The sequence below is a fragment of the Macaca fascicularis genome, chromosome 5 (genome assembly GCF_037993035.2).
Source record: "Macaca fascicularis isolate 582-1 chromosome 5, T2T-MFA8v1.1".
In the NCBI taxonomy this organism is placed as follows: Eukaryota; Metazoa; Chordata; class Mammalia; order Primates; family Cercopithecidae; genus Macaca; species Macaca fascicularis.
The window spans coordinates 105,553,692-105,575,569 of NC_088379.1; the positions used below are offsets into that span (position 1 = coordinate 105,553,692).

Below are 21,878 nucleotides of genomic sequence, written 5' to 3' on the forward strand. Positions count from 1 at the left end.
TCAATGGGATATCTCTTCATTTTCTTGACCATTCTAATGGGATTGTCTGTTATTTTACTTTTGAGTGTTGGGAGTTCTTTATGTTTAATATATTCAAGATACCTGTCCTTTGTCAAATATGTGCCTGGCAAATCTTTTTTCCCATCCTGGAGCTTCTTTTCATCCTTGTAATAGGGCAGAGCAAACTTTAAAAATCTTAAAGTACAACTTAACAACTTTTCCTTTTATGTACTGTGCTTTTGGGGTTAAGTCTTAAAAAATCATTGCCTCGCCCTAGATCCTAAAGATTTACTCCCATGATTGTTGATTAAGTGTTATGTTTTATATTTACATTCATGATCTATTTTGAGTTCATTTTGTGTATAAGGGATGATACTTTTTGTCGGGGTTAATTTTTTGGCCTATGGGTGTCCAGTTGCCTCAAAACCAACTGTTGAAAAGGCTGTCTTTCCTCCATCGAATTGCTTTTGCATCTTTGTCAAAAACCAGTTGGCTATATTAGTATCAGTCTGTTTCTGGGTTTCCTATCTTGTTCTACTGATCTATGTGTATATTTCTCTGCCAATACCACACAGTTTTGTTTACTATTGATATAGTAAATCCTGAAATCAGGAACACTGATTACTCCAACTACATTCTTTTAATAAAAATAAATGTTTTTAAATATTCAGGTTCTTTCTTCCCCTCATATGAATTTTAGAATAAAACTTGTTTCTATCTACAAAACAAATCCTGCTAGGATTTTGACAGGAATTGTGTTAAACCTGTATATCAATTTGTGATGACTTGACATCTTTTTTTTTTTTTTTTTTGAGACAGAGTTTTGCTTTTGTTGCCCAGGCTGGAGTACAATGCACGATCTTGGCTCACTGCAACCTCTGCCTCCCAGGTTCAAGTGATTCTCCTACCTCAGCCTCCTGGACTTACAGGCATGTGCCACCACACCTGGCTAATTCTGTACTTTTAGTAGAGACAGGGTATCTCCGTGTTGGTCAGGCTGGTCTAGAACTCCCAATCTCAGGTGCCCACCTCGGCCTCCCAAAGTGCTGGGATTACAGGTGTGAGCCACCGCGCCCAGCTGACTTGACATCTTTACTATGTTGAATCTTCCCATCATGAACGTGGTATTTCAGTCCATTTATTTAGCTATTTTCTGATTTCTTTAATAAATATTGTATAGCTTTCAGTATATAAATTTGATACAAGTTTTATTAAATTTACATCTAGTATTTTCTTGTATGTATGGTTGTAAATGCTAATGTATTATTAATTTTAGTGTCTAAATGTTCATTGCCAGTAAATAGAAATGCAATTAATTTTTTATATATTTATATTGTGTCCTGCAATCTTACGGGATTCACTTTGTAGTTATAGTTTTTTTCTGTAGATTCCTTGGATTTCTACATAGATAATCATGTCATTTGCATATAAGTAGTTTTAGCTCTTCTTTTCCAACCTGTATGCCTTTTATTTCCTTTTTCTCTCTTTAACACAGTGGTTACTACTTCCTGCACTTTGTCGAATAAGAGTGGTAAAGAGACATTCTTGCTTTATTCTTGATCATAAGGGAAAAGCATTCAGTCTTTCACCATTTAATGTTAGCTTACAGGAGTTCTGTAGTTGCTCTTCATCAAGTTGAGGCAGTTCCCTTGTATTGCTATTTTTTCTGACAGTTTTTATCATGAATGGGTGGTGAAATGTATCAAATGCTTTTATTCCACTGATTAATATAATCGTGGGATTTTTTTTCCTTTAGTCTATTAATGTGGTGGATTACACTTATTGATCTTCAAATAGTGAATTGAGTTTGCTACCTTCAAATAAACTTCTATTGTTTGGGGTATATTATTCTTTTTATATACTGCAAAATTCTGGTATTTTGTTAAGGATGTTTGGGTTTATTCCACAAAGTATACTGGTCTGTAGGTTTTTTTTGTTTTGTTTTGTTTTTGTTTTTTTGTAATGTCTTTGGTTTTGATATAAGCAAGGTAAAACATTTCTTAACATTAACTGGAAAATGTCTCTTCCTCTTCTATTTTCTGGAAGAGATTCTGTAGAATTAGTTTTAATTCTTCCTTAAAAAGTTTGATAGACTTCTTCAATAAGAGGATCTGAAGGCCGGGCACGGTGGCTCACGCTTGTAATCCCAGCACTCTGGGAGGCCGAGGCGGGTGGATCATGAGGTCAGGAGATCGAGACCATCCTGGCTAACATGGTGAAACCCCGTCTCTACTAAAAAATACAAAAAATTAGCGGGGTGTGGTGGTGGGCACCTGTAGTCCCAGCTTCTTGGGAGGCTGAGGCAGGAGAATGGTGTGAACCTGGGAACCAGAGCTTGCAGTGAGCCAAGATCGCGCCACAGCACTCCAGCCTGGGCGACAGAGCAAGACTCCGTCTCAAGAAAAAAAAAAGGGGGGGGGCGGGAATCTGAGTCTGGATATTTCTTTTTTGGGAATTTTGTAATTACAACTTTAATTCACTGAACAGTTCTTAGTCCATTTTGTGTTGCTATAGAAGAATACCTGAGACTAGCTTACGGTTCTATAGGCTGAGAAGTTTGTGGGCATGGCCTTGGCTTCTGGTGAGGGCTTTTGTGCTACATCACATGGTGAAGAAAATCAAAGTGGAAGCAGACAGGTGCAAAGAGGGGAAACCCTGAGGGGTGTCCTGGCTTTATAACAACCCACTCACTCAGGAAATAATCAATTCCTGCGAGAACTAATCTAGCCTCAAAAGAGCAAGAACTTACTACTGTGAGAACAGCACCAAGACATTCATGAGGGATCTGCCCCCATAACAAAAACACTTCCCACTAGGCTACACCTCCCAACACTGCCACACTGGGGATCAAATTTCAATATACCCAAACCACAGCAATTTCTATAGGGCTATTCACATTACCTATATCAGACTGAGTTGTGATCATTTGTATTTTTCAACTAATTGAACCATCTTATCTAAGTTGTAAACTTGCGTGTATGGAATTGTTCATAGTATTCTTATTATCCTTTTGATGTCTGCAGTGATATCCTTGTCTCTGACACCATTTCTGACAATGGTTATTTCTGTCTTCTCTCTTTTTTTGGTCAGTCTTTCAATTTTATTGATTTTTTTCAGAGAACCAGCTCTGTTTCATTGATATTCACTATTGCTACTCTTTTCAATTCTGATTTCTACTCTTATAATTTCCTTCTTTTGCTTGCTTTGAGTTTATTTTGCTATTCTTTTTCTAGATTTGTAAGGTAGAAGCACAGATAACTGATTTGAGACTGTTCCTCTTTTCTAACATATGCATTTCATGTTACAAGTTTCCTCTCAGCATTCCTTCAGCTGGTCTTCTCAAATTTTGATTGTTGTATTTTCATTTTTAGTTATATATATATATATATATACACACACACACACATACACACACACACACACATATATATATACACACACATATATATATATATTTTTTGAGATGGAGTCTTGCTCTGTTGCCCAGGTTGGAGTGCAGTAGCGCAATCTCGGCTCACTGTGAGCTCTGCCTCCCGGGTTCATGCCATTCTCCTGCTTCAGCCTCCCGAGTAGCTGGGACCACAGGTGCCCGCCACCACACCCGGCTTTTTGTATTTTTGGTAGAGACAGGGCTTCACCGTGTTAGCCAGAATGGTCTCGATCTCCTGACCTTGTGATCCACCCGCCTCAGCCTCCCAAAGTGCTGGGATTACAGGCGTGAGCCACTGTGCCCGGCCAAGTTAGTTCAATATATTTTTTAAAATTTGTTTTGATATTTCCTGTTTGACCCGTGGATACTTTAGAAGTATGTGTTCAGTTTCCAAGGATTGGACGTTTTCCTATTACCTTTGTGTTACTGATTTCCACTTTGATTCCATTGTGGTTGGTGAACATACTTGTATGATTTCAATATTTTAAATTAGTGGAGGTTTATCTTATGACTCAGGATATGGTCTATCTTCCTGTGTGTTCTGTGGGCACTTGAAAAGAATTTGCAGTCCGCTGTTGTTGAGCGGCATGTATAAATGTTGATTAGATCTTGTTGGGTGATGGTGGTGTTTAGTTCTTCTATATTCTTGTTGATTTTCTGTTTAATTGTTCTATCAGTTATGAGAAAGAGGTATCAGAGTCTCCAACTATAACTGTGACTTTGTCTATTTCTTCCTCCAGTTCTATTAGTTTTTGCTTTACATATTTTGCAGCTGTCTTTCAGTGCATATACATTTATGTCTTAAAGGACTGACCCTTTTATCATGTACATGTTCATAATGTACTACTCTGGTAATTTTTTTACTCTAAAGCCTACTTGCTCTAATATTAATATAGCAACTCCTGTTTTCTTTTGACTAATATTTGCATGATATAGTTTTTCAATCTTATTTTTATTCTGGACATAGTGTTATCAAATAATTTTCTTGTAGACAACATACAGCAAAATCATGTTTTGTTTTTAAAACAAGGTCTCGCTCTGTTACCCCAGCTGGAGTGCAGTGGCACAATCACAGGTCACTGCAGCCCCAACCCCCCAGGCTCAAGTGATTCTCCTGCCTCAGCCTCCTAAGTAGCTGGGATAACAGACACGTGCTACCACATCCAGCTGATTTTTTAATTTTTTGTAGAGATGGGGGTCTCACTGTTGGCTAGGTTGATCTTGAACTCATGGGCTCAACTGATCCTCCCACCTTCGCCTCCCAAAGTGCTAGGAATATATAGGCGTGAGCCACTTCACCTAGTGAAATCATGCTTTTAAAACGTATTATACCAAAAGACTTTTAATTGGCATAGACAGGTCACTTACATGTAATGTAATTACTGATAAGTTAGGGTTTAAGCCTGCTATTTTATTTTTTATTTTCTGTCCTTTCATTCCTGTTTTCTTTTTCCTGACATCCTGTGAGTTAGTTACTTGAACATTTTTTAGAATTCCATTTTGACTTATCTATAGTCTGTTCTGAGTATATATCTTTGTATAACTTTTTAGTGGTTGCTCTAGGCATTATATATACATTATATATACATAATTTATATGTATTATATATACATAATATATACATAATTTATAATCCTCTGGTGTCATCATTTTGTTAGTTTGAATTAAGTACAGAATCCTTACCTCCCTTTACTTCCCTTTATCTTCCCCTATTTAAAACATAATTGCCAGCCAGGCGCGGTGGCTCATGCCTGTAATCCCAGTACTTTGGGAGGCTGAGACGGGTGGATCACGTGATTGAGAGATTGAGACCATCCTGGTCAACATGGTGAAACCCCGTCTCTACTAAAAATATAAAAAAAAAATTAGCTGGGTGTGGTGGCGCAAGCCTGTAATCCCAGCTACTCAGGAGGCTGAGGCAGGAAAATCGCTTGAACCCGGGAGACGGAGGTTGTAGTGAGCAGAGATTGTGCCACTGCACTCCAGCCTGGGTGACAGAGAGAGATTACATCTCAAAAAAACAAACAAAAAAATAATTGCCTTATATATTTTCTTTACATACATCTAAAACCTTATCAATGTTGTAATTTTTGCTTCAAATATCAAACTCAAGAGAAGCAAAAGTATACTGTATTTAACCATATTTTTGCTTACCATGTGTCTTAGTCCATTCAGATTGCTATAACAAAATATCATAAATTGGATAGTTTATAACCAAATTTATTTCTCACAGCTACAGAGGCTGAGGCTTAGATCAAGACACTGGCAGCCTCAGTGTCTTGGTGAGGGCCTGCTTTCTGGTTCACAAATGGTTCCTTCTAACTGTGTCTTCACAAGGTAGAATCCCACCTCCCAAAGGCCTCACCTCCTAATACCATCACATTTGTGACTAGGTTTCAACATACAAACTTTGGGGCACCACAAATAATACCAGAGTACCGTGTTCTTTCTTTCCTCTTGATATTTCAAGATTCTTTCTTTTATTGTGTCCTTTTGTTTAAAGAACTTCCTTTAGCTATTCTCTTAGGTTGTATTTGCTCATGACAAATTTTCCCATTTTTCCTTCATCTGACAAATGTCTGGATTTCCCCTTCATTCCTGAAAGATATTTTTGCTGAGTATAGGATTCTAGGTTGACAGTTCCTTTTCCTTCAGCACTTGAAATATGTGCCACTTCTTTCTGGCCTCTGTGGTTTCTGATGTGAAATCTGCTGTCACTTAAATTGCTTTTCCCCCTATAGGTAAAGCATCATTTCTCTTTTGCTGTTTTCAAGCCTTTGTCTTTAGTTTTCAAAAGTTTGACAATGATGTGTCTTGGTGTGGCTTTCTTTGGGTTTATCAGTTTGGGGTTCATTCAGCTGGAATCTATAGGCTTCTATCTTTTGCCAAATTTGGGAAGTTTTCAACCTTTAATTTTCTGAGTACCTTTTCAGCTCTGCCTTCTTTCTCCCTTTCTTCTAGGACACTAATCACCTAAATATTAGATCTTGTGCTATAGTCCCACCAGTCTCTGAGGCTATGTCCTTTTTCATTTGAGCTTATTTTCTATGTTCAAATTGGATAACATCTATTTTTCTATTTTCTAGCTCGCCAATTATTTCCTCTATCTGTCCATTCTGCTGTTTATTCCACTTACTGATAGTTTTTATTTTTGAGTTGTAAAATTTCTATTTTGTTCTTTATACTTTAATAGCTTTGCTCAGACTTTCTATTGCTTTGCAAAGATTATTTTGTTTTAAGCTTATTTGTAGTTGCTCATTGAAACATATGATGACCCATTGAAACATTTATATGATCATAAACATTCTATAGTTTTGAGATATTCCTGGTTCTTAGACTGACAAGTAATTTTCAACTGAAACTTCATAATATGGGGTATTATCTTATGAGAGTCTGGATCTTATTTATATATTTTGTTTTTATTGTATTCCTCTGACTCCACTTCAGCGGAGAAGGGGGAATACCATCTCATTGTTCCTAAGCGGGAGTGGAAGTCCAGGTTTTTTCCCTTGGCCTCTGAAGACACTCAAGGGGAAGGGTCCCATTGGATAGATACAGAAGTTCCCTTATGGGAATATCAGACCTCCACTTATATCTCGCTGGCTAGGAGGAGAAGAGATGCTTCATTACTGTTCTCCATTTAACTTCACTGACACCATAAGGAAATGACTTTGTTACCTCTGGGTGGTGATTAAAGTCCTGACTGTACATTAGGCTACCTCTGATACTACCCCAGCAGGGAGAATGAGCACCCTTTCACTGCTAGGTGGAGGTGAAAGTCCACATGATCCCCACTGACATTGTGAGGGAAGCCTTTCTTACTACCCAGCATAAATGAAAGTCTAAGCTATCTAGTTAACCTTCTCTGTTACCATCCCAGGACGGAGATTAGAGCATCTCATTACAGCATAGAGGGGGTGGTAGTCTAGGCTCTCTACTCAGCCTTTGCTAGTGTGGGTCAGAGTGGGGCAACAGTTTTTCCTGTGGTGTTTGCAGTAGAGTGGCTACTGTTTTTCTGTCTTTCTAGGCTATCCCTTTCCTGATCATTTGGCTAGATAAGGCAGGCTTTTCTTGGGGCTTTTCTGTCTATACTTATTGGTGTTTTTGTGTTACCTACTCCTCCAGCATCTAATCTGGGATATATATGGGGTAAAAAAAGAATATGTAGGCCACGCACGGTGACTCATGCTGGTAATCCCAGCACTTTGGGAGGCTGAGGTGGGTGCATCACAAGGTCAGGAGTTCAAGACCAGCCTGGCCAAGATGGTGAAAACCCCATCTCTAGTAAAAATTAAAAAAAATTAGCCAGGTGTGGTGGCAGGCGCCTGTAATCCCAGCTACTCAGAAAGCTGAGGCAGAGAATTGCTTGAAGCCAAGAGGCAGAGGTTGCAGTGAGCCAAGACTGTGTCACTGCATTCCAGCCTGGGCGACACAGAAAGACTTCGTCAAAAACAAACAAACAAACAAACAAAAAAACCTAAGCAACTAACTGCTGTGTTGTTCTTTGAATCCTGAGGTCCCTACCTAGTTGGTCTACCTTTTTTCTCTCCACCTTTCAGAGTCTTCCTTTGTTTGTTTTCTTTATTTTATATATTAATGTTTGGGGTTTTCAGTTGTACTCATTGGGAGAAATAGGGAAAAGTATATCTGTCCTATCTTCCTGAAAGTGGAAGTCCTCATGGAATTTTAGATCACCCACCTCATTCTTGCTGCCAAGCTTTTGCTATCCCCTCTCTTCTCTAACCATAGACATCATGCTAACTCTTAAGAAAATTCTTAATTTTAACCTTAATTCTAACTATTATGAAGGCTTCTCCAACTACTTTGCTCACAATGAGACTTCATCTTTCTAACCTTTCTTTGGACATCTGTAGTCTGTTTTAGTATTTAAATATAGTTGGTCTTCTGTGAGATCCTGGGTAAATCTGAGTCTCAATTTTCTTATTCTTGAAATGAGGATGACACTGGTCTCTTAACTATTTCATGAGATTTTTAAATAAGCATTAAATTTAAAAATGGGAATGAAAAACTGTAAGATGTTTCTTAAATGTGAGGCATTACTATATCACAAAAGTTCTGTGTAAGGTTTATCTCCCCTTTATGAATTATAAATTCTTTGGGGAAGAAGATATCTCAGATTCTCTCATTGTACTTCTCTACAAGAACTAACCCAAATGGCAGAATTAAACTCTTTGTACTTAGAGATATACTCTAGATGTTCATATTGAACTACCAGAACTAATACAAGCAACAACTCCCATTCCACTATTACTTGTCAAGAAAACACATAAACAACTAATATATGCTCTATTACTACATTCATGTGTATGTCAATAGACACAGGTATTATTCAAATAGTCTCTGAAATACTTGGGAATCTTTGAAGATAATGTAGAATGGGTATGTTTTGAAGACGTCTACATCAGAAAAAAGGAAAGGGACTCATTTCATTAAAATGTGTTTTAAAATATGTTTACATGTATTTTGCAAGTCACTTTACATGTAAATAAAATACTCCCCACTTGGGAAACTTATAATCCTAACTGGAAAGGCAAAATAGCTACATGAACGTATGAGTTCATTCTCCTTGAGAACAATCTTTTTTATTTTTAAAGCTTTACAAAACACACAAATGAAACATCTCTTCATTTAATTACTAATTACCTCTTCATTTTCTATTCTTGAAGGAAATAAAAGCAAGTAGTTTCCATTTTCTGAAAAAAGTGTTTTAGTAATTACAGAGCAATCAATCCATACTTTAGCTTTTATAAAAAAGACAACAGTATTGTCTTTGCTCAGAGATATATGGCTTAGTATTCCAAAAACAGACTGGTTGGTTAAAAATAAAATAAGATGATACAGAAGACAATGAGAAGATCCTGTATGCTAAATGAATGAAACCTGCCATTTCTGTGTGATGATGCTATCTGTAATATTTTCTAATTAACTACTGTTACTAGCCAAGCATTTGTGGATTACAATTTGAGTTTTCTATGTAGTTTCCACTCAGTGAAAAATAGGCTCATCAGCCAATTCCCTATTCTGATCCTCTTTGGGACTAATAAACTGGCATTCTGATTTACAGGTAATCTCTCTGTGTATTGAACAATGTGATCCTCTCCTCTTGATATAAATCATCTCCTGGCATGTTGGTAAGTATTAAGTCTCTAGTTTTGCAAAGCAGAGCACTAAACTCTGAAATGTACCACACAAAAGTATAACCAGCTTTGTAAAACCCCACTGAGTGTCTAGCTGGCTTCCTTAGGTGACATCTATGCTGTTAACCTATTCAAAACACTACAGAGGCTGTAGAAATATGTTACATACATTTAGTGTTATTCCAAGATGCTAATATGACTTCAACAGAAGTTGAAGAAATAGTTTAATGTTCTTAGCATTAATGAAGAATTAACACTGAAATCACTTAGCAGATCACAAACATATGAATAATCCACTGCCAAAATATTTTAAACGTTTTTAAAACTCAAAAAACTTTAAATTAAATTTGTGGAACTCATAAATCTAAACTCACTTTTAGCTTTTGGGGGAATATATGATAATAAATTAGCTATTTAAAGATTTCAGTTACATTTTCTGGTAACTCTGTGACTGCATACATTAGGCTCAAGCTATAACACAAATTAAACAAATATTTATTCTACTTGACAATTCCATCAGAAATTTCCCAACTTTCTGTACTATTGAATTATAAATTAACCTAAGTGCTATTATCTGTGTTATTTTTAAAAATGAAAGCTTTACTTTTGTTTAATAAAGGTGTGTATTTGGAGGAAAGAAAATAATGGCACTATTTTCTGGACACATTCTTCAGGTAATGAACTGATGGAAATGTAATTTGCAAGTTAGTGTTTTCGAGTAAAGCTTTTCCTGTACTTTCAACATGCCACTTTTACTTTAAGGAAACAAACTGAGACGTCTCTCCCTGTCACAGTGGTAATTTACTGTCACCAGCACCACTTTGGCAGTGGCTTTTATTGGAATATATTATTAATTCCCAAATGTATTTTCCTTGGCAACTTCCTTCAAGAAACAAAACTGTTTTGGAAACAATCTTATCAGTATTTTCATGAAGCACCAATTGATTCTTCTATCTTTTTGGAAGATGTTTAAAATGAGTATCTACTTCCAGTGATTCTAAGACCCCACCATTGTACTGTAAATATTATACACTGGCTTTATGAATGCCAAATTCACAAGAATGAACAATCACAAATTTAGGCATTTAACTATGAATTAGAAATTAATTATTACAAATAAATTGTATTTAACAAAATATAAAATGACAAAATCACTTCCCTGAAATTTATTAAATTGGCAAAAAATTTAAAGACTATTGGGATGGAAAACAAAAAATAAATAGTAGGCAAGAGGAATGATATTTTTAAAAAGAAAAATGACATTAGCTAAAACTACATATATAAAATGAAAAAACTGGGCAAAGTTTAATAGAAATAAAAGAACTCTGGGGAGATTTTTCTTAAATATCCAAGTTCCAGTCTATTGTACCTTAAAAACTCACAAAAACTATATTTTGCTTTTAGTTCATTTAGAACCAGATGGCAATACGCTAGAAGCTCATGCATAATCATCACCCTACTTGTTCCTGGTAAACAAGAAAGCATGCATACGTGCCTAGAAAAGTTACTTAAGACTGTATCAGAACTGGAATATTGCTTTTGTGAAGCCAAACTGCATTCGTTTGACTTCGGGTATGACCAGTTAATACTGAAGTTTTAAAGGATTTTCCAGACCCTTGCTTGTGCTGGTCTCTAAATGTACCAGTCCAAAAGCAGAATTTAATATTCTGAAACACTATAAAGTGAATTTTAAAGAAAGCTTAGTAAAATTGCTTTAAAAGGTTTACTTTACTTTTAAAAGCATCTGTTGCTCCAGGTGCATGGTTTTTGTCTGGATGAAACTTCAAAGCAAGCTTTCTATAAGCTTTTTTCAAATCTTCATCACCAGCATCTTTCGTAACTCCAAGTACTTCATAGTAATTTTTACATTTGTTTATGCTGTGAACAAGAAAGTGTGTTATAATGTAAATTTCAAGGAAGACGGTCATGTAATATCTCTAATTTTTTAATTTATTAGAATGGTATAAAGAACTATCTGTGGACTCTTTCTCAAAATCTAATGATGGCTTATCTCTTTAAGGATTAGTTTACTTCATTCTCTTTTTCGACCACAGACCATTCCTCCAACCTCTTCCCTAGTCTAAGAAGAGTAAACCATGAAAATGTCCTTAGTGTAAGGTATCACAAGTACAGAGAAGTAAAGCAAAGCCCATAATAATCATGGATGAAAGTCAGAACATATATTGTAACTAAAATGAGACAATATGAACAATTTTTTACTACTCATAGTGGATAAAGTAATTCCAAAACTCTTCAAAAGCGTGTCACAGCTAAGAATGAACATGCATTACATTCCAAAAATTTTGTTCTTGCATAATGTAGATCTAACCAACTATCAAATCAATAGTTTAGTATATGCAAAACAATTGCAGTATTCTATGGTTTAAATGTCAAATTAAGTTAGCCTATTTATTTATTTATTTATTTTTGGTATAGATGGGGTCTTGCTATGTTGGGGCTGAGGCTAGTCTCGAACTTCTGGCCTCAAATGATCCTCCCATCTCAGGCTTCCAAAGTGCTGGGATTACAGGCATAAACCACTGCACCCAGCCAGCCCTGTTATGCCGAAGATAATTTATCTGTGTCACTCTCTGAAAAAGATAACATCTCATGATAAAATATAACATGGTACTCAAAAAATGTTATCCCTGATTTTCATTGTGATAAGCACATTTCTAAAGATTATATACATACAGTTTGTACCTTAAATATTTAACAGATTTAAGCCTGGAGTATTTAAAGTACATTAGGATTAGAAAAGAAATACTCTGAATGGAACAGAGAACATTAAGTACAAGTGGATGCCAACCTTCTTCCACAATCTAGTAATTTACTTTCACAAAACCACAGTACATTTTCAAAATTTTTGGAGAGTACTTTGCAACTTTAGATGTGTTCCATGTGTGGGTGGCTTGATAACAGAGGTAGACAGAGGTAGTGACTGGCGAAATGATCTAGGGTATAAGTGGACACTGGCAGCAAAAGAACTGCAAAGACTGATTCAAAGTTTTCAAAGAAAAGAGACAAGATTGATTTTTTTTTTTTTAACTATTAAACCTATTAGATATCACAGTGCTGGGCACACAATAGGGTCTCAGTAAATATTTTCGAAGTAAATGAGCCTTAGCTTTCTTTATATAATGAAGGCATCTATCATTTGTTATATGAAATTGGAGGTTAAAAGGGCAAGCAATATAAAATTATATAAATTTACAGAAATTAAAATTGGATTTTTCTACTTTAGAGACTTAAAAAACATTAACATACGTCAATTTTATTTCAAAAACATGACATTTCCTTTATTTAGTCAATAATATTTATTGAATACCTACTATGCCCAGTGTTCTAGGTATTTGACATGTATCTGTAAACAAAAAAAGAGAATGATCCCCACCTGTGTGGAGACTCATTCTCCTAGAAATGTGTAGAAACTATGTGATAGAAATAAAGGAAATGGGGGGCATTTATAAAACACCTACTGTGTGTTAGGTACAGGTCCACGATCCCATATCAATGTTCTAATATCCATAAAGCTCTGAAAAATCAAAGTCATTCTATAACTAATTTTACTGCATAAAAAACTGAACTGGACTTAGATTTTGCCTCTAGGCAAAAATCTGACCTGAAAAGATGTGAAGCTACTACAGAATCTTCATTTATCCCATTTAAGTGTGAATACCTGTATGTTTTGCTGCAATATATTACTATTTGTTATGGACTGCTGCCCTAGAGTCTAAGATGTATAATATATAATACACTGTCATTCCTTGGTATCCACAGGGGATTAGTTCCAGGATCCTCCCTCCTTGAATACCAAAATCTATGGATGCTCAGATCCCTGATATAAAATGGTGTAGTATTTACATATAACCTTTATGCATCTTCCCATGTACTTTAAATCATCTCTAGGTTATAAATAATACCTAAGACAATGTAAATGCTATGTAAACAGCTGTTACACTTTATTGTTTAATTTGTATTATTTTTTATTGTTGTATTGTTATTTTTCACCAAATACTTTCAATTCACAGTTAGTTGAATCCACAGATGCAGAACCCATAGATGGAGAGCCGACTATATTAGTACCTCTCTAAAATACGAAGAATTCTGAATTCCAAATTGCATTTGGTCACAAAGATTTCACATAAAGAATTATAGAATTTTATTATACTGATTATTTTACACAAATTATCTCATTTACTCCTCATTTGGTAGACATTATTGCTATTTAACCAATGAGAAAACCAGTCTTTGAGTGGTTAAGTAAATTGCCTAAATTCACATAATCAGGTAACAGATGAGAATGAGGACTTATTTCTTCAACAAATATTTACTAACAACAAATATTTACTTTCTGTTAGGTACAATTTCAGATGCTACAGTGTTGAATAAAACAATCACAAATTTACAATTTGGAGAAGAACAAGCAATAAACAAATATATAAGTAAAATATAATGTACATCATATGGTGATAAATATCTGGAGAAAAATAAAGTAGCTAATAGAAACAGAAAGGAAGGGCAGGCCTCCTATTTCAAATAAGTAATAAAGGAAGGCCTCACAAGTAAGAATTCAAATCTGTTTATCCGACTTGAAAATGTGCTGTCTCAGAACTGGAATACAGAAAAAAAGGATACCCTTCAGATTTCAAAGCGACCTATCATCTTCCTGTTTCTTTCTTACAATCAGTATTGAAGCCGACTCTCTTACCTCCTAGATCTTTGCAGCTGTTTTTGGTGCTAAGCACACCTTCTCTGCTTCTCCTCTTGGTTAGCTAGTTTCTACAACTCTCCGGACTCTGGCTTAACTCCTCCTTTTCCTAAGAATCCAGATTCCTCAGAAGTAGGTTTGCTGCCCCTCTTACATCCTCCCCACATCCTCTGAACTTAGCCTTATCCCAACAATTACCACAGTGTACTACATTTGCCTCTTTACTTGTCTGACAACTCTTCTAGATTACAGATTCTTTGAAGGCAGGGATTATGTTTTGTTCACCATATATATTGGATGGATGGACAGATGACTTTCAATTTGAGAGCAGAAATGATGGGGATCTAAAAAGTCACATTCAGATCAAATGTGATGAATGCTGTCATGAAAATGTAGTTGGTAATAAAAGTCATTTGGAATAGAAGAGAAGCAGTTAACAGAAGTGAAACAGACTGTGAGACAAGGTATACAGCTATGAATATGGCAGACACTACCTGAATGCAAAAAATAAAAGGTAAGTTAAACACTGAACAATCCTAAAGCCATTACTGCTTGGTTTGAGTGTGTAGGAGGTTGAATTATGTTCCAGATTAAGTCTCTAAATTGTCTTGTTTATAATTACTGAGCACAAAAGCCTGGTCAACTTAAAAAGCCAGCACAGGAGAAGGTTGCTGGATAGTGTAGACAAAGTAGGTGAAAAACTACAGTGCTCTAGATAGGGTCATAAAGTTAAGAATTGCCACAGACGAGGGAAAAAAAAAAAGGCTAGACAGGAAAAACAGTTATTTCATTAAGTCTTAGCTGTATCCAGCTCTACCATATCTTCTCTGCACTAAATTTTCATTATATATTAGAGCAGAAATTCTTGAGAAGCCAGCGGTTATAAAGTCATCATCACCAATGGACAGCCTGAAGGCTGAAGTAATGCTCCAAATATACCCATTCACCTAATTTTTCACACCTGAATGAGAAATTAGCATTCAGGTATCTATTTTCATTCACATTGTTGTTCATCATGCTCCTTTTCATCAGCTACATCTGTTTGTTACACTTTTTACAATCTGCTGCTTTCTAAAAGAGTAAAACCTTCTCCTGCCTCACTGAAGAATTAAAATAAATTTAAAAAGAGTAACCCATTACCTATCTTGGAAGGAAATAATGTACAAAAAGGCCAAAAGGATCTGTGTGGAGCTCAACAATGGGAAAACTCTGCCTGGTCCAGACTTTATGTCTTCTCTTATGTACATGGAAGCATAGTTGGTAGGAGAGGAAGGTCATTTTTCGATTCTCTTTTTTTCATGTGTGCTATATAGCTAATTATTTAAATATACTCCAAACTTAACTAGTGTTTAAGGAAACATTTATTTATTCCTGAGACAAGGAATTACTTATTTTATAAGTTTAGCAAAATGATTTCTTTTCTTCTCAAAGAACTGAAGCTTAAATCAAATCTTAAATTCAAATCCCCATAATTAAATTGACTTAACAGCTGTACAGTGTTTCTAATTGATAAATACAATGATACTCCCATTAATAATTTCACACTGATCTTGTAAAGTTTTTAAATGATACATTAAAGTTTCTCAATGGTATATTAAAAATTTCAAATAAGATCCATGACAACTTTGTCTCCATTATTTTTCAATATGCTTCAAATAAAAAAAAAAAATCGCCAAGTTTAACAGAATATTAGTTTACAGAGTTACACACTTTTTCCTCAGTCTTACTATAAGCTAGCTCTTACTTATGCAATGGATGCAGTATTATTGCAAGACTTCTCCCAATTGAGCCAAATTGTTACTGAGCAACTTGTTTGCATAATCATGCTAACCAACAAGATAACATGGCTTTCTTCAGAAAAATCCCCTGTGTATAGGTGAAAGAAAAAACAAAAACATACATCATGTAAGTGTTTGCTGGTGATCTGTACCCTCACTAAAGCAACACTTATGAAGGCTAATATAAGCGAAAAGGTATATTCAGCTAAGAAACTCACATAAAGTACAGACTGAAGTATTTTGAAAATGTAGGGATTCTCTTAGAGACTGTTCCAATCATATTTAGTCCCCCCCAAAAATTATATTTAATTAAAAAGGTATAATAAGATTACTGACCAGGGGACCAATCTTTAATACAGGTATACTACTAAGCTATTTCTTCCACTCCTAAAGAATTCATGGTCTCAAATGTGGCTGGGCCTCAAAGCTAAATCAGTCACACTCCATTCCCTTTGCTTTTATCCTCTGCAAATATTCCATACTTTTACCACTCTCTTAAGCTTTCAACCTCATCTCTTTTCTTCTTACTCTCAGAAGACCTCATCTCCAATTTGACAGAGAAAACAGAAAAATTCCCTCCACCTTTTATGTTTCCACCTGTCCAACTCTGGCCACACACAGAGCGTATCTACACTCACCATCATCTTTCATTCTTCCATTCTCAAGGTGTTTCTTTGCCTAGAGCCAGTTCCTCTGGGCTTTGGAGAACCACACACACAACCACCCACATACACACAAAACCAACCCCATCCCACATATATATATAATCAATACCAGAACAAAGAGGCATCAATGCTCTTCCTTCCTTATTTCTACCACACCTTGGACTACTCTTCTTTTTCTTTCAAGGCTAGGGTAGAGGAAATGAAGAAACAGACTTTTTAAAAACACCAGATTTAGGAGATTCTTCTTTTCCAAAACTTTCAACCATAGTTTTTTGGTAGACTTTCAAATATATAGGTGATTCTATATTCTTAAAAAAAAAAAAACATCATATATAATACATTTAACTTTCTTTGAACCCTTGAGAATATGTTCTCCCAACATAAAGTAAATCCTATAAGCAAGTACAATTTGTTTTAGGATGTGTTTTCCAGGAACATGTTTCAAGCATACTGCTTACTAACAAAAGTTTTTTACGAAATAATTTCAAAAGTAAGTTTCTCACTTATTCATTTCTTTAACTTATTCAGCTACCTCTGATACAATACTATAGGTATAAAAGTGGTTAGTAGCATTATTTATATTCTCAAAGTGCTTCATTCATACTCATCAAATACTCTATAATGGCTTTACCATGATTAAGGAATACTTTTTTGTGCATTTGTTTGTTTGTTTCAGAAGGTGGCTTGCTCTGTCGCCCAGGCTGGAGTGCAGTGGTGCGATCTTGGCTCACTGCAACCTCTGCCTCTTGGGTTCAAGTGATTCTTCAGTCTCAGCCTCCCGAGTAGCGGGATTACAGGTGCCTATCACCATGCCCGGCTACTTTTTCTATTTTTGGTAGAAATGAGGTTTTGCCATGTTGGCCAGGCTGGTCTTAAACTCCTGATCTCAGGTGATCTGCCCGCCTTGGCCTCCCAAAGTGCTAAGGTTACAGGCGTGAGCCACCACACCCAGAGAATCCTTTTTTCTCATTGTAATCACTCTCAAATAAAATGTTAAAACCAAGTTTTGCATTTAAATATATAGGGACAAATGCAAAGTATAAATATATGGGTATTTGATTTTAAAATTAAGATATGGGCCGGGCGCGGTGGCTCAAGCCTGTAATCCCAGCACTTTGGGAGGCCGAGACGGGCGGATCACGAGGTCAGGAGATCGAGACCATCCTGGCTAATACGGTGAAACCCCGTCTCTACTAAAAATACAAAAAACTAGCCGGGCGAGGTGGCGGGCGCCTGTGGTCCCAGCTACTCGGGAGGCTGAGGCAGGAGAATGGCGGGAACCCGGGAGGCGGAGCTTGCAGTGAACTGAGGTCCGGCCACTGCACTCCAGCCCGGGCGACAGAGCGAGACTCCGTCTTAAAAAAATAAATAAATAAAAAATAAAATAAAATAAAATAAAATAAAATAAAATAAAATTAAGATATGGTAAACCACTTTCCTTAATAAATAAAACCTATATCTCAAAATACACTTCAGTTACAAATTATGGTAAATAAAAAGTTGAGAATGGGGTAAAAAGGTGAAAAAAGAAATAAAATTAAAAGAGAGACAAGAAAGAACAACTGAGAAAGAGATTTAACCTAACTAATTTTAACTACTCTTCACTTGAGTCAGTTCACTATATTATTATTCACTCTCCATGAGGATTCTTGAATTAATCTCTGTTCAAAATTCTTAATCTTTAGTTTCCCTAGCAAAGTAATATCAGTACAATATCAATACAGCTTCCTTAAGCTTTAGCAGGAAACAAAACAGACTTTTTTCTAGTGTTTCCAAAAGTTTCATCTCATTTGCAGAAAACCTTTTACTTATAAAATTTTTAAAAGCCAGATACCCAAAACCCAGTTTATAGCTTTTCAACTCTAACATTTCTGCTTGAAGTAAAAGTATATCATGAGGTAAAACTAAAAACAGAGACAGAATAATCAGAGTTAAAAATATACAAAAAGACAAGACATTATAGTGTCTGCATATATATAGCCTTAAAAAATATATAAATAGAAAAAAATCCTTCACTAATATAAGTAGGAAATTGAAAATGTTGCTATTACACTCAATATTCCTCTCATGAAATTCTCCCATTTTCATCTATGTAAAATAAAACAATTCTTCATCCTCTTTTAATATTGCTATGCAAACAACATATTGTGTCAAAAAGCTGCAATAATTTTTCTTAAAAAAATTATTTGGAAAAAGCTTTGTAACTTGAGGTTACTTTAAAAAACACAATATTCTATAGAGTTGGTACTTTACAGACTGGTTTTTTTTTTTTTTTTTTTTTTTTGAGACAGAGTCTCCCTCTGTCGCCCAGGCTGGAGTGCAGTGGCCGGATCTCAGCTCACCGCAAGCTCCGCCTCCCGGGTTCACGCCATTCTCCTGCCTCAGCCTCCCGAGTAGCTGGGACTACAGGCGCCCGCCACCTCGCCCGGCTAGTTTTTTGGTTTTTTTTTTTTTGTATTTTTTAGTAGAGACGGGGTTTCACCGTGTTAGCCAAGATGGTCTCGATCTCCTGACCTCGTGATCCACCCGTCTCGGCCTCCCAAAGTGCTGGGATTACAGGCTTGAGCCACCGCGCCCGGCCCCTACAGACTGGTTTTATAAAGAATATGAAGCATAAGACAAACCCAGAGTTCAATTCTTTGATGTCTATTCTTCTAATGTTATATTTCACTTTTTTCAGGTGTTATAACATCAAAAAGTACAATACTAATTATGATTGAGATGTAAACCATATTTATTCCTACCTGAGAACTCCATCTACTTGGTCTTTGGTATAGCCTTTTCCACCTTCACCACTACCAGATGTGCTGTCCTTTGTGCCATTAGGCTTGTTTTGATCACCACTACCTGATGGTTTTCGGCAATGAGGGCTATTTCCAGCCGTGCTTCCATTTTTCATAATTATTTCCAATAGTGCTGTAGAAAGATAAAGTATACTGTGCCTGTTTACATCAAGGTACATACACAAGATCCTGAGAAGAAAGTTTTAAAGCAGACAAATTATGAACTGTGTTCTCTAAAAAGATTCACCATAGGATCTTTTTAATTAGCATGCATTCCCTTATGTACTTAACTTTTTACAGAACACTAATCACCACCTACAAGTAGAATGTTAAGTTAAAGCTAGTAACTGGAGATTATAATCATTCAATTATTTATGACATAATATTATTCATCATATCATGTGACACTGCAGATTACCAAAGAAAAAGAGGTAAGTCCTTAAAGCAGCCAATGAGATCATCCACACAATAACAGAAATTTAGCCTTCCTCTTTAATTCTCAACAGCAACAACGGGAGCCAAGACACTGGAATATTATCATTCAAGTGCTCAGAAAAAATAAACTGCTTACTTGAGTTATGCACTAATTTTCCAGAAAGTGCACAAGATAAAAACATTTTCCAACAAATAGAAAATTTATCACTAAAAGATTTTCACTAGAGGATACTGTAATATATACATTTCAGGCAAAAGGAAAACATTTACAGATAGGCTGAGATGCAAAAAGGAATGGTACGCAAATAGTGTGGTACATACGAGAGTAAATGTGAACAATGTGTGTAAAAAAATAATAGTCTTATCAAGGATTTGCTTTTTAATAATCTGGGGAGGAGAAGCATAAAAGTAGGGGTAGAAGGAATGTGTATGAAATAAGGTTGGCCATATATATTCATAATGGTTCAAGACAGGTGAGTGATAGGGATTGATTATACTATTTTTTTCTCCTTTTGTGTGTGCTTGAAACTTTCCATAATAAAAGTTAAAACTAAACGTAAAAAATTTTATCAAAACTAATGGAAAAGGGAAATCCATCATCATTGTGGATTTTAACACATTTCAATCAGTATCTGACATAAGGTAAATTTTAAGAAATACTAAGGATACAGGTAAGTTAAACATCAAATTTATAAGCTTTTTCTAAGAGATATAACATTATATCCAACTGGTGAATATTCCTTTCTCACAGGCCCACATTATTGATAGACCATAGAGTGGTACTCTTCAAATCTCAAAGAATTAGTACCATATACATATACCACAATATATGAGCACAATACAGTTATGTGATAAATCAATTACAAAAAATGTAACTAAAAAAAAAAAATCACAAATGGATTGGGTGTGGTGGCTCACACCTGTAATCCCAGCACTTTGGGAGGCTGAGGCAGGTGGATCACGAGGTCAGGAGATCAGGACCATCCTGGCTAACATGGTGAAACCCCGTCGCCACTAAAAATACAAAAAATTAGCCAGGCATGGTGGCGGGCACCTGTAGTCTCAGCTACTTGGGAGGCTGAGGCAGAAGAATGGCGTGAACCCGGGAGGCGGAGCTTGCAGTGAGCTGAGATCGCACCACTGCACTCCAGTCTGGAAGACAGTGAGACTCTGTCTCAAAGAAAAAAAAAAATCACAAATGGGTTGAAAAAACAAAATGACAAAAATCTAGACAGCTTGTGTATCAATGAAATAATTATAATAGAAATTACAAAATACTTAGAACTGAATAGAAATGAAAATACTACATATCAGAACTTGTGGGTCAACAACTACCTATCCACATGCAAAAGAATAAATTTGGACTCCATCACACTGGACACAAAAATTAACTCAGAATGGATCATGAACCTAAATGTAAGAGCTAAAGCTTCAAAACTCTTAGAAGAAAATACAGAAGTAAATCTTCATGATGTTGATTTAGGCAAAATATTCTTAACTATAGAAACAAAAGTAAAAGTGATAAAAGGAAAATAGAGAAAATGGGCTTTATCAAAATATAAAACTTTTGTACTTCAAAGGCTATCATCAACAGAATGAAAAAAAATGTTTACAAATAACATAACTGATTTTCAAAAAAAAAATGTATCCAGAATATATAAAGAATTCTTACATTTCAATAATAAAAAGATCAAAAACACAAGTTAAAAAAACGGGTGAAGGATCTGAATAGACATTTCTCCAAAACAAAAAAACAAATGGTCAATAAGCACACAAAAAAGTTGCTCAACATCATTAGCTATTAGGGAAATAAAAATCAAAACCACAAAGACATGTATCACTTCACACCCACAAGGATGGCTATAATCCAAAAGATGAACAATGGCAAATGTTGAGAAGGATGGGGAGAAATTGAAAC

The 21,878-nt window shown here is 35.6% G+C and overlaps 1 protein-coding gene across 3 annotated transcripts in view; it reads right to left on the bottom strand.

Annotated features, from left to right (window-relative positions):
- Nucleotides 1-21,878, bottom strand: part of DNAJB14 (DnaJ heat shock protein family (Hsp40) member B14) — a 51,241-nt gene that overhangs the window by 15,295 nt on the left and 14,068 nt on the right. For 2 of the 3 annotated variants that reach the window (XR_012434974.1, XM_045392691.2), the window contains exons 2-3: nt 19,487-19,658; nt 11,321-11,466 (exon numbers count right to left, since the gene is read on the bottom strand). Coding sequence is in view for 2 of the 3 variants with exons in the window: in XM_045392691.2 (XP_045248626.1) it covers nt 11,321-11,466; nt 19,487-19,658 (318 nt within the window). In the remaining variant the exon portion in view is untranslated. The remainder of the gene's footprint in view (nt 1-11,320; nt 11,467-19,486; nt 19,659-21,878) is intronic. The other variant, XM_005555536.4, reaches the window with a different exon arrangement.